The sequence below is a fragment of the Canis lupus genome, chromosome 29 (assembly GCF_048164855.1).
Source record: "Canis lupus baileyi chromosome 29, mCanLup2.hap1, whole genome shotgun sequence".
Lineage (NCBI taxonomy): Eukaryota > Metazoa > Chordata > Mammalia > Carnivora > Canidae > Canis > Canis lupus.
The window spans coordinates 39,631,814-39,645,744 of NC_132866.1; the positions used below are offsets into that span (position 1 = coordinate 39,631,814).

General features: G+C 35.0%; 1 protein-coding gene across 6 annotated transcripts in view; it reads left to right on the forward strand.

Moving 5' to 3' along the window:
* PARG (poly(ADP-ribose) glycohydrolase) overlaps nucleotides 1–13,931 on the forward strand; it is a 116,336-nt gene that overhangs the window by 40,027 nt on the left and 62,378 nt on the right. For all 6 annotated transcript variants that reach the window (XM_072806309.1, XM_072806308.1, XM_072806310.1 and 3 more), the window contains exons 8-9: nucleotides 7,969–8,061; nucleotides 12,411–12,568. In XM_072806309.1, coding sequence (XP_072662410.1) covers nucleotides 7,969–8,061; nucleotides 12,411–12,568 — 251 coding nt within the window. The remainder of the gene's footprint in view (nucleotides 1–7,968; nucleotides 8,062–12,410; nucleotides 12,569–13,931) is intronic.

Here is a 13,931-nt window from a genome sequence, read left to right on the forward strand (position 1 = left end):
GGACTTGTATTTAAAATATATAAATAACTACAATTCAAAATTAAATAGTCTTCTTAAAAATTGAGCAAAAGATTTATAAGACATCACAAAGAAAGGCATACAAATGACCGATTAGCACATTAAAAAGTGCTCAATATCATTTGTCATTGGGGAAATGCCAATTAAAATTGGAATGAGGAAAAAAAAATTGGAATGAGGGAAGCTGGGGTGGCTCACTGGTTAAGCATCTGCCTTTGGCTCAGGGTCCTGGGATCGAGTTCCACATAGGGCTCTCTGCAGGGAACCTGCTTCTCCCTCTGCCTATGTCTCTGCCTCTCTCTGTGTGCCTCTCATTAATGAATAAATAAAATCTTTCAAAAAAAATAAAATAAAATTGGAATGAGATATTAGTACACAAACACTGGAAAGGCTGAGGCTAATATGACCAAGTGTAGGTAGAGATATGGAGCAAGTGAAACTTGCATACTTTGTTTTTGGGAGTGTACAATGGTACTACTATATTGGGGAGGGGTCTGGGAGTTCTTTAGAAAACTAAACGTTAAAAAAAAAGAAAACTAAACATTTCTGTACCCTATTATCCATTAATTCATTAATTCTGTTTTTATTTTTTTAGAGAAGGGAGGGACTGGGAAAGGCCATAGGGAGAGAGAAAATCTTCAGTAGGCTTATTGCCCAGCAAAGTGGACTCAATCCCACACAACCCTGAGACAATAATTCTGTTCCTTTCTACACCCACAAAAAATGAAAGTGTACAAAAAACTCCTGTATTTATAGAAGAATGTTATAGTATCTTTAATCTAATAGCCAAAACCTATAACAACCTAGTTGTCTATCAACAGGAGAATGAATAAACAAATGGTGATGTATTCATACAATGGAATAAAATAATAAAAAGAAACAAAGTCACTAATTAAACATAGATATGTCTCAAAAACATTGTGTTGAGATAAAAAGCACCTTACCTTAAAAAAAAAAAAAAAAGCACCTTACATAAAGCAGTGCAGGTCCTTTGTTTCCAATGCATAAAATTTTACAAGAAGCAGAACTAATCTGTAATAGAACAAATTTAGAACAATGGTAGTCCCTCAGGTGTGGGGGCAGGAGTTTCCTGGGAAAGGGGCATGAGAGACTTAAGGTTTTCATAATGTCTTATATCTTGAGAAGGATCTAGGTTATACAGGTATATACATTTGTTACAAATTTGTTAAGTGATAATATGCCACTTAAGTATACCACTTAAGATTAATTTATTTCATTGAATTTAAACTTGACCTTAAATGAAAAAATATATAAATATTAAATATTAAACTATATTAATTGATATACAGGCTGAAGTCATGAGTGTATATTCATGTCCTCAATTATTCCAAAATGCATTGGAAAATGGATTGATGGACAGGTAGATATGTGACAAAAGTAAATATAGAAATGCAATTTAATTACAAAAATTATTGAGTATATGGGTATAAGTCGCAGAAAAATACAGTATACCATTTAGTTAAAAAATTAACATAACAAAGTTGAGTTATTTTAATTTCAGAATCATAGGATTATGAGTTTTTTCATCTTCGGTTTTTGGGGTGTGATATACTTTTTTTGGAAAAATTATTTAATAAAATTTAATAGTCTAGACCTTGTATATAAAGTTTATTTTGAAAATTTTCATGAAAAGAGATTATTAGTAACTTCAAAGTTTTTTACAGGGATCTAATGAGGCACAGACTAATAGATATAAAATGGAATGATTAGATGTTTATCATATTCATTGATTTGTGATTGGTCACTTTTTTTTCTAAAGATCTTATTTATTTATTCATGAGAGATACAGAGAGAGAGGCGGAGACACACACAGAGAGAGAGAAGCAGGCTCCATGCAGGAAACCTGACTTGGGACTCGATCCTGGGTCTCCAGGATTATGCCCTGGGCCGAAGGCAGGTGCCAAACCGCTGAACCACCCAGGCGTCCCATGACTGGTCACTTTTTAAAAGTTGTTTGCTATGAACTGTTTGAAGAAGTAGATCTATGGAAACTTACTCTTTTAATAAAATAATGGTAGTTTTCTGATTTTATCAGCTACAGATTTCATTTATTCTCTCAAAGTTCAGTAATTATTTAATACTTTCTGTGTGACAGACACTGTACTTAGTCATGTATGAATATGTCTATAGTATTAGAGCACAGTTCACAGATTTAGTTTTAATTGGTCAAGTATTCTAAGAAAGAAGAAATAAGTAAACATCTCTTCATTTGCATGCTTCTAGAGATTTAAATCATTCATAATGTTTTGACATTGACTGTTTTGGCAAATCAGTTACTCTTTTTTCGCAGTTTGTCCATGTTTCTATCTGCTAAAGGAAGAAAGAAAGCCTTTCTTCAGTCACAGTGGTGAGGTTGTAGTATGACCCATGATTATCCATCAGGGTTAGGGCTGACCTATTGAGGGAGGTCACAAAAAGAGCATACGGCTTTCAGCTGTGAGACTCATGAGGTCAGCGATCATCTCTGTTATTGTTTACAGTTCTGTCTTCATCCTGGCAAGAGACTGGTACATAATAAATACTCAAAATATTAAAAAAATACTCAAAATATTTGTTTATTGACCAGTTAAATTAACAGATTTATAGTTTAAAGAGAAGAGCAAAACAGTATTATAATTTTGAAACTCAAATAATAATAATAATAATAATTTTGAAACTCACCGTGTCAATTCTAAATGAGACATACACATGATGGATTTGTGGGACTAGAATAAAAATACAATAAACACAGAAGCACCTGCTACATATAATTATCTATGCAGACTGTCCAACAGAAAGCAGGGCTTTGCTTGTGGAAAATTTAATGAAGCTCTCCTTTTTACCATCGTATGTTTATTTTCCTTATAATCATCATTGCCATTATTATAAATAAACAGAATATATGATATATTATAAATAAACCTCTACTATTGTTTGAGGCTCTTGCTCTGTAGTAAAGAAATGGTTTATATTTTGCAAACCTTTCATTACTTATATCTTGGCTTATGTTGTATAGGTTAATAATAATTTATAAAAGGTAACACTCGCATAAAAATACTAATAATATGTGAGCAGGCTTAAGATCATGGTAGCTTTTTAAATTATGCATTCTATCTCAAACTGTAGTTGGGTTGGTTATGTTCTCAAATGGCTTTTTTTTATGTTCTCATTTGTGTTTCCAAAGCAGCATTTAGACATAGCTCTGAAGTGTTGACAGTTTGAAGAAGTCCAGTGCAGTAATGTTTTATCAGATAAATAAATGATATTTTAAAGCTTGTGACAGTCAACAAAGCATGGCAGCAACTACTTGTATGTCAATTTTAAAAGACAAGGACAGGTACCCAAAGGAGAAGAAGCTGTCAGCCCATTTAGACACATAAGGTTAAATGTCTTTAGGTTAAAAATGTTTGGGTAGACATTTTTCCCGTCCCTCCTGTTAAATGCAGCCAAAAACCTTGGACACTATATAAACATAAGAAAAATCTGAAAGGTGGAGAAAAGACTGTCCAGCTAGGGTTTGTGGGGCCCTAGAAAAGATACAATAAAGTCCTAGAAGGAAGCTCAAAGTCTCATGGTCCCCACGCCACTCCCCCGAGGGGCACAAGGTGCCTCCCCCACTCTTCACAGATAGAGGACTTGAGTTTCTACTCTAAATTGGCAGTAATGATGCGGCTCTTGCCTTCCCCTGTTACAGAAGTCCTGCTAAAACAAGATTTGGGGCACCTGTGTGGCTCAGTCGTTTGGGTGTCTGCCTTCAGCTCAGGTCATAATCTCGGGGCCCTGGAATCGAATCCTGCATTGGGCTCCCTGCTCATTGGGAAGCCTGCTTCTCCCTCTCTCTCTGCCCATCCCCCCTGCTCGCTCTCTCTAGCTCTCAAATAAATAAATAAAATCTTTAAAACAAGATTTTAAAAAAAGATTTTATTTATTTATTCATGAGAGACACAGGCTGAGTGAGAAGCAGCTCCCTGCAAGGAGCCCGATGCGGGACTCAATCCTAGATCCTGGGATCACGCCCTGGGCCAAAAGGCAGACGCTCAACTGCTGAGCCACCCAGGTGTCCCTAAAACAAGATTTAAATAAGATCCAGAATCTCATAACATAATACCCAAGATATCCCCAATAAAAAAATGACTTCTCAACAAGAATCAGGAAATTCTGAGTTGAAATGAGAAGACAACCAGTGCATCCCAACCCTAAAACAGATGTTAGAATTATGTGGCAAGAAATATAAAGCAGCCATCACAAAAGGCTTCAATGAGCAATTACAAACCGGCTTAAAACAATGAAAAAAATAGTTCCAGCAAAGAAATAGTAGCCATAAAGAAAAACCAAATAGAAAGTTTAGAACTGAAAAATACAAAAACTGAAATTTTTAAAGATATGCAATGGATGAGCTCAGTGAAGAAATGGGATGACAGAAAAAAGAAATGGTAAACTTCAAAAAAAGAACAAAAGAATTACTCATTTTGAACAACACAAAGGAAACAGACTGGCAAAAAAAAAAAAAAAACAGAAGGACCTTTGGCGCTATAACAAAAGATCTAACATCATTTTAATACTAGAGGGAAATGGGAAAGAAGTCAGGGCTGAAAAATATAGAAGAAATAGTAGCTGAAATATAGAAATAATAGCTGAAATTTTCCCAAATTTTACAAAAGACATAAACCTGTAGCTTGAAGAAGCCAAGTGAACCCCAAACAGAATATACCCCAAAAATCCATGCCAAGGCATAGAGTCAAACTTTTTAGAAGGCAAAGAAAACATTTTGAAAGTATTAGGAGAGAAGTGATGCATTGCCTATAGGAGAAAAACAATTCGAATGATAGTGAATTTCTCATCAGGAAGCATAGAGACCAAAGGAAATGATACAGTATTTTCAAAAGACTAAAGGGAAAGAACTATCAACCCAGAATTCTATATTCAATGAAAATATTCCTCAGAAATAAAGGGGAAACCATGATTCCCAGGTGAAGGAAAAGGAAGAGACTGTCATTATTACACCTATCCTAAAAAATGTCTAAAAGAATTTCTTGAAACAGAAAGGAAATGATAAGAGATGGAACATCATGAAGAAAGAACAACAGAAAGAGGAAATGTAAATAAAATAGATTGTGTTCTAAATTGTGTTTGACATTTTCTCTTTAACTGCTTTTCAATAATTATAACACTGTGGTTCTCAATATATGTAGGGAAATATTGAAGACAATTAGATTATAAATGAGATAGGGTAAAGGGTCTTGAACAAAGGTAAAATTTCTCTCGCTGTTGACACCAGTAAACTGGTAACTTACCTATAATGTAATGCCTAGAGCAGGCAATAAAATCTATTCAGAGATGTACTCAAAAACATTTTAGATTAATAAAATTAGAATTCTAAAATATGTTTAAATAACCCACAAGGAAGGAAAAAGATAACTGATTAAAGAAATGGAAAATAAAAAATGAAATGAGTATTCACTAACATATTCATGATTAAGTGTAAATGGTCTAAATCTGCTAGTTGAAAGAGACTTACAAAGTGAATAAAAAAGTGATGCTTGTTTATAAGAAATCATTTCAGATATAATGATATAAGCAGGTTGAAAGTAAAAGGCAGATTTATTTGTGGTGGCCAAAAACTGGAATCAAACAAAATGTCCCTCAGTAAGGTAATGGTTAAACAAACTAGGGCAGCCCTGGTGGCTCAGTAGTTTAGTGCCGCCTTCGGCCCACGGCATGATCCTGGAGACTGGGTCGGGCTCCCTGCCTGGAGCCTGCTTCTCCCTCTGCCTGTGTCTCTGTCTTTGTCTCTGTCTCATGAATAAATAAATAAAATCTTTAAAAAAAAAAAAAACCCAAACTATAGTATATTCATACCATGGACGACTACTCAGCAATAACAAGGGATAACTATTGGTACTTGTATCAACTTGAGTTGATCTTAAACGTATTAAAACTGGATGAAAAAGTCAATTGTAAAATATACTATTTGATTCCATTTATGTAACATGACAAAATTACAGAGATGGAAAACATACATGGTTGCTAGAGCTTAGGAACGCTTGGAGGAAGGAGAGTGTAACTAAATCGATAGCAGGAGAGAGATTATAGTGAAATAGTTTTGTATCTTAATTTTGGTGTTAGTTACACAAATGTATATGTAATAAAAATAGCATAGAACGATACACAGTATACCAGTTTTAACTTCCTATACTTTTTTTTTTTTTTAATGTGTTAACTTCCCATTATAGAGGATTAGAATTTAGCTATTGTTCACTTACCCCTTCACCACTAACATAAACCTTATTTCTTGGGATCCCTGGGTGGCACAGCGGTTTGGCGCCTGCCTTTGGCCCAGGGCGTGATCCTGGAGACCCGGGATCGAATCCCATGTCGGGCTCCCGGTGCATGGAGCCTGCTTCTCCCTCTGCCTGTGTCTCTGCCTCTCTCTCTCTCTCTCTCTATCATAAATAAATTTTTTTAAAAAATTAAAAAAAAATTTAAAAAACCTTATTTCTACTTCCCATTTTCCCACCATAGTTATCAAATTTGTTTCAGTTAAGATCAATATTCTGTTTTTTAAAGAAGAATAGTAAAAACACTATACATATCTAAGATATTGCTTTTCCACTCTTGCCAACTTTTTTGTTTTCCCCAGAATTAATAATTGTCTTGTGTTGTTCACTTACATAGTTTTCTATATATCTGTGATTGAATCCCAAACTCCCTGAGTTGCAAATACCTTTCTGTTCATTCTCAATGTTAGTTTTCCCACTGTTCCAGTTTAAAGAGAGAGGTAAACGTAGGTTGGATTTTAGAGCATTGGTATAAAGACAGTTCTTAGTGTTAGAAATTCCCTGTAAATCGTTACTTTTTCTATTTACACACATACTTTGTGCAGTTGCAGAGAGACAAGTGAATATTCCTTTATTCTAGTTTATAACGAAGAAAGTCTGTTGGTTTGTGAAGCATCTGCATCCCCATTAATCCCATGAGAAGTGGGGAGAGCAATGTAGTAGAGTTGGGAACACTTGGGTTCTAGTTTTAATTTAGTTGCTAATTGACTTTCTCAAGCTAGGATAATCAGGTAACCTCCTTGGCCTCAGTTTTCTTTTCTTTGTAATAATGACAGAATCAGACTGGATTATAAGTGAGAGCTCCTTTAGTTCAAGTGTAATTTTAAGTTGATAAATGTCTTTATTTAACCCTGACTTAACAAATTAATTTCCAAATGGTTAATTGGTTAATTCCAAATGAGTTAATTTCCAAATCAATAGTGTTTTCATTTTCAGAACTTTTAAAAACATACCCTTATTTTTTAGAGAGAAATTAGATCAAAAGACCTAAAGTAAATTTTAAAGCCTGCAGAGATAGGAAATTATAAAAGACAAAAATGGGCTATGAATGTTGCCTTTGTTGTGCTTCAAATTATGATGTGGGAATTGTAGTTTTAACTTCCCTAGGGTGCCTAGAAAAGAAAAATTCTAAGGTCATCAGAAACCTTGTTGTTTACTACCCATAGGTTAGATTTGAAAAATACACTGTGCTGTGAAATAATTAGTATGGCTTTTATGGCAATTTCTTTACGTTTTAGACTGTTGAAGCTGGATGGATTCTTGAAGGTTTCTGAGAGAGTCCCTAGTCGTCTAGCAGTAACCAAGGGCAGAATGTGCTGTTTTTTATTTGCAGATGTTTTGTTTAATTATGAAGTGTGATATGAGAGATATTTGGTATTTTGAATACTTAATTAGTTTTCACAGAGTATTCAGGTAAGTCAGGTAAGTTTGAAAATGAATTTTTAAGTTCACTTGAGTTCACCTTAAGTACATGTATTGGTGTACTTTTATATGTATTTGATGAGACTGATAATGTCTCACATATGGGATTTTATGAAGAGCAGGTATATAATTTCATTACAAACATTTATTCATTAGTTATTATTCACTAATATATTTTACTGGTTTTCAGGTACTTGAAGAAGCAGAAGCTCAACATTTGTATCAGTCCATTTTGCCTGATATGGTGAAAATTGCACTGTGTCTGCCAAATATTTGCACCCAGGTTAGTCGAAATAACTTCTTCCTCAGTAGCTTTCTTGAGATTCACAAATTGAATTTCTTTTAAACTCTAATGGCCAGGGTCAAAGAGAAAGAAGAGAGAAATGAGAAACAGTTTTGTTTTTTTTTTATAAGGATTTTGCTATACTGAAGAAAAGGTTAGAGGCTAGAGGGAATACTGCAAAAGAACATTAAAAATGCAGCATTCAATTTCTGAGCTTCAGTTTACACTGTTGAAGTTTGCTTACTGAGACTTCCTATTCTGTTTTTGTTTAAACAATCTCTAACTTAAAAAAGTTATTATTCCAAAACACACTAATGGAGTTAGAATATTTTATCTTCAAAATGGCCTACTACCTCACTCTCCTTTCCCCACACAGTGATGTTGTTATATAACAAATGAGCTCATAGTGCTTTTTTAGCTTTTAAAAATGAAGGAAAGAATCCAATATTATTTCTTTTTGGAGGGAGTATATTAATTAATTGCTACATAAGAAATTACCTCAAAATTTCATGGCTTAAAGCAGCAAACATTTATTATCTCACAGTCTCTGTCAGGAATTTAGGAGCAGCTTTGCTGAGTGGTTCTGGCCCAGGATCTCTCTTCTGGTTGTAGTCAGGGTGTTGGTCAGGGCTGTAGTCATCTCAAGGTTTCACTGAGACTGGAGGAGCTGCCTCTAAGTTGATTTACTCACATGGCTTTTGGCAGAAGCCCTCAATTTCTTGTGATAGCCCTCTCCATAGGTTGATTGAGTTGTCCTCACAATGTGGTCGCTAACTTCCTGGGAACAAGCCACCTAAGGGAGACAACAAGAAATTGGCAGTGCTTTTTTTGACCTTGTTTTTTAAGACATCTACCATCATTTCTGCTATCTTTCTGTTGATTACAAATTAGTCACTAAATCTAACCTGCACTCAAGGAGATGGTAATTAGACTCTCTTAAAAGGAGGAGATACCTGGGCGCCTGGGTGGCACAGTTGGTTGAGCACCTGACTCTTGGTTTCAGCTCAGGTTGTGATCTCAGGGTTGTGAGATCAAGCCCTGCATCTGCTCCTCACTCAGTGCAGAGTCTGCTTGAGATTCTCCCTCACTCTTCCTCTGCCCTTCCTGCTTGTGTGCATGCTTACTCTCTTTCTCTCTCTCTCTCTCTCTAAAATAAAATCAATAAAAATAAATCTCTAAAAAGGAGGAAATATCAGAATTCGTGGACATATTTTCAAATTACCATAAAACGCTATTGGTTTGTTCTTTTTAGTTTTCTTCCTATGTTTCTGAAAACAGTGGCTTGAATTTGCCTGTCTTTTGTTTCTAGAGCCAACCCCCTTGCTGCATGGATGCTAGCCAAGATTCTGTTGATGCTTTTGCCTCACAGAGGCCCTAGGGACATTTTAGGTGAAACAGTGTACAAACGTGTGAGATGTTTTCACACACTGTAGTGTGTGACACTGCAGTTTGTCTTTGGGGTATCCCCCAAACCACAAGCATAATCATTGAGACAATCTAAAAACATGACCAAATACCTGAGGGCCATTCTATCTTCAGTTGAGAACCACTCTATGTTTTTGATGTGCCATAGTTGTTAGCTTTTTACTGTGGTATTTCTAATTTTATGTAACTTTAATTTCACATCACTAATGCATTGTGTGCAAAATAAGCTTTTCTGTTGGGCACAGAAAATATATATTAATATTCTTCTTGTTGTCTTTTTTGAAGTTTTTTTGCTTGCTTCTGTGTCATGTTCACTCTTTTTTTCTTTCCTTGCTTTTTTCCTTACCTAGTAAAATATCTCACTACATCTTAGGTTCTGCTTAACTTTTACATCCCCCTGCGAAACCTTCCCTACCTCTCCTGGCCAAAGTTAATCCCTCCTGTAGCACTCAAGTCACACTTAGAACATTATTTTGTAATTTATCTTTATATATCTACCCCTACTATAGTATATTCTTTTTGAAGGGAAATCATCTTTGTGTCCCCAAGTTTCATGTGCTTAGTTAAATGTTTTTTTTTTTTTTTTAATTTTTTTTTTATTTATGTATGGTAGTCACAGAGAGAGAGAGAGAGAGGCAGAGACATAGGCAGAGGGAGAAGCAGGCTCCATGCACCGGGAGCCCGACGTGGGATTCGATCCCGGGTCTCCAGGATCGCGCCCTGGGCCAAGGCAGGCGCTAAACCGCTGCGCCACCCAGGGTTCCCCGTTAAATGGTTTTTTAATTCAATGTGTAGTTCATAATTGAACTTATACTTGATAAGTATATAGCCTTTAGACATGAATCACTTAATCATCTTCTCTTCCCCTTGCACTTAGGCAAGAGCATTTCTGTATTTTATGTAATGAGATATATATTCAAAAACATCTAAATTTATAAGCTATAACAAAGCACTTGGTAGAACAAAATCAGACTTGTGGCTCCTCTATATTTTGGCCTGGCTAAAAACAAAAAAATTCTGTTCTTCCATTAATGGGGAGAACATTTTAAGTCTGTTTTTTATACTCTACTGAAAAGTAAATCTCTGCTGTGAAAGTTAATATTTCACTTTGATATCAAGATATTTTTGGCAAATTAAATTGTATATGTGGTTACTTCACAATTTATTACATTAACATTCTCTTTTTTTTTTTTTTTTTTTTTTTTTAACATTAACATTCTCTAGTCCAAATCCAAAAGGTAAATTTAGATTTATAAAAAGGAACTTCAAGGAAGGAAACGAATTTTGGACATGAGCTTCTTGAAAGATCTTGGTTCATGTTAAACCAGTCCCTTATTTTATCTAGCTGAACACTTGATAAGATTTACATCTTCTCGTTTTCCCCAAGTATGAGCTTTCAGACATTTCTCCTCCAAGAAAACAAATCAATTATTCTATTTAAATCGTACTATTAAAATAAAAATAAAATCCTACTATTTGGTTATTTGGGTGTTAAGAAATGTTTGTGTTTATCTTTCATTAAGCCTAAAATGCCACCATTAATTTTTAAAGTTATTTTTATGAATAACTTAATAAATGGTAGTTAAAAGCTCATTTTTAACTAAAACTAAGTACCAGTTTGCCATTGTCACCTTTTCTAAACTTCTTGCTGGGTTGTAAATAAATGTATAGGATGGGAAAATGGAAATCGATATGAGCTCCCTGTTCCGTCTTTCTTAGGAATGGTAATTGCTAAGGCCTAAAAGGACAGCATTTGGATACTGTAGTGATTCTTTCCATTTTCTCTGTTTGTCTTTGTATTTTCCCAAGAGAAACAGTTAAACTGCAAATTTAACCTTTTTTTTCCTAGCACACTCTTATTCTAGCACTGATGTACATTTTCTGATACTTAGAAAAAAGTTAATTGTTACATCATTGCAGTTTTGATTTGCCTTGCCTACCTCTCCTAGGTTTCATTTTTGATGTTGATTCCTGAGATATGATCAGGACAGTTGGTTTGAAATGAATGCAGATATCCAGGATTCCTAGTTCTGGGTCTTATTGAAAGGCAGAAGGAAAAGCATCTTAAATATTATGTTGGAACATTTTAAAACTTTACAACTGATATTATAAACTGGCAGTTGGTCTTTGGCTTTACCACCATGTCTTTAAAAACATGTAGTTTTAACATTTAAAATAGAATAAAACCCACTGAACATAAGGTCCCGTGGATTATCCTGAAAAGAAAAGCACAGTGGATTTGGATTTGGTACAACTAGAAGACATTTCCATCATAAAAAATCTGAAGAAAAAATGTCCTATATCTTCTTGGCTTAAAGTGATGATGTAGGGAAATGCCTGTCTTCTTACAGTTTATACATATGTCTGTCTATACATGTCCTATTAATTGCTGTAATAAAATTAGATTTAGGTCTCAAAGAAATTGTCAAAGTGAAGGTTGGTTCAGAATTAGAAGGAAAAGATTTATTTATTGAATTTCCTTAGGTCATTTTATTTAGGACTAATAGAAAAATTGCTCTATCCAGCAATCTTAAATATAAGTGAGAATAAAATTTAGCATATGTAGTAATGGCTAAACTCAGTGATGCATTTTTCTCTTTTATTGTTTAGTTTTTCATTACACGGATAATGTGTTTTTATTTCTTACTTGCTAAAGCAATCTTGTTTTCCCCTAATAAGTAATGTTTATGTTCTCTTTACTATCATTATTATTGATTAGAAATCTGCAGTTTGTCAAACAAGTACACTTTTCCAATCATCCTTGATGAACTGCCCTTGACTTCAGTACTGCTGATTTAAGGATTCAAGAGTGGCCTGAAATTATTCCTGCCTTAATTTAGCAAATGCAATTTGGTGCCTCTGCTTTTGAAATTGCTAAACTAATTATTGCCCTTCTTGTCTGTATATTTTGTTTCCTCTCTCAGCCAATACCACTCCTGAAACAGAAGATGAATCATTCCATCACAATGTCACAGGAACAGATTGCCAGTCTTTTAGCTAATGCTTTCTTCTGCACATTTCCACGGCGAAATGCTAAGATGAAATCTGAGTATTCTAGCTACCCAGATATTAACTTCAATCGGTATGTTTTCAGAGAACACCTCTTTAAAAGTGAAATAGAGAAGGGTGGAAGGAACTAATATTTGTCCAGTGATTTGCCATAGGCCAAACATTTTATGTCCAGTTATCTAATTTAACCTTTACAATGCAGTAAGTTAAGTGGTTTTTTTGCTATTTTGCAGGCAAGATAAAGTTCAATGAAAATTTTTGTATGGTACAGTTTCTCTCCATTATCAACACTAAGAAGGAGTGGGGAAACAATGAAAAATAATGTCATCTGTATAAAATAATTTATTTAAAATCCCAACAAGAGATACCATATTCTCTTTGTATAAATACTAGTTGTGAGGAACATGTTGTTAACCTAATTTTGAGTCAGTATGTTAAGCTAAGTTTAAGAGAATAGTATTAGTCATTTAGTTCAAATATACAGGGAGCAATTCCAGTATTCTCTACAGTTTAAGTTCCTTCAGGTCACAAGAGAAGGGGTAGACCAGTTTCTGTCTTCTGTGCCTTCTCTCATCCACAAGGCTTTTATTTCTTCTTTGAGCATCAGTTTATGTATCAGTGCACTTCTGATAGCTCTGATCCTGCCAGGATAGGTTTGCTATTCCTCTGGGTTCTTAGGAAGGTCTGTACGAACCTCTGTTATGTGGAAGAGGAGGTATACAGAATTATGATGCTTAATTAGAAAGGGTATAGTTTAATAAAGGAAACCTTTCCTGAGGAAATAACGTTTGAACTAAGTATGAAAGGGTAAGTAGGAGTTTTTACCCAGGAGAAAAGGAGAAATGATTATATTCTGGGCAGGGAGTATGGTACATAAAAAGGCATTGTGGTAAAAGTGGCATGACATCCTCAGGGATTGAAAGAAGACCAGTACAGTTGCAGCAGAGAGGACAAGTTGCAGAAGGAGATGACAACCAGTAGGCGATCCTACTATGCCTACTAGGCCTTCCTAAGGCAATAGAAAGTCATTTGGTATGGGAAGAGGGGGAAGCTGATGCACTTGATCAAATTTACATTTTCAAAAGTTTGTTCTGACTACAGTGTGGGTGCTGAGTGGAAAGGGGCCATAGTACAATGAGTTTACCCAGTTAGGCGATTGCAATGCACCAAGAAGGAGAGGATGATAGCTGGGATTGTGAGTAGTGGGGGTGGAGGTATGGTGACATTTAAAGGGCAAGTCAGACAGATTGGATCAATGAGTGGGTAAAGAGAGGCATCCAGGGCACTACCTAGGTTTTTACAACCAGGCACGTGCCTTTAGTGTTCTCTACTTTTCCTGCTGTACCGCCTACCCTACTTTGTTAAAATTGTGGGTTTCATCCTTTCAGTGGGGACCGGGATTTTTTTTTTTTTTTTAATATTTATTTGTTAGAGAG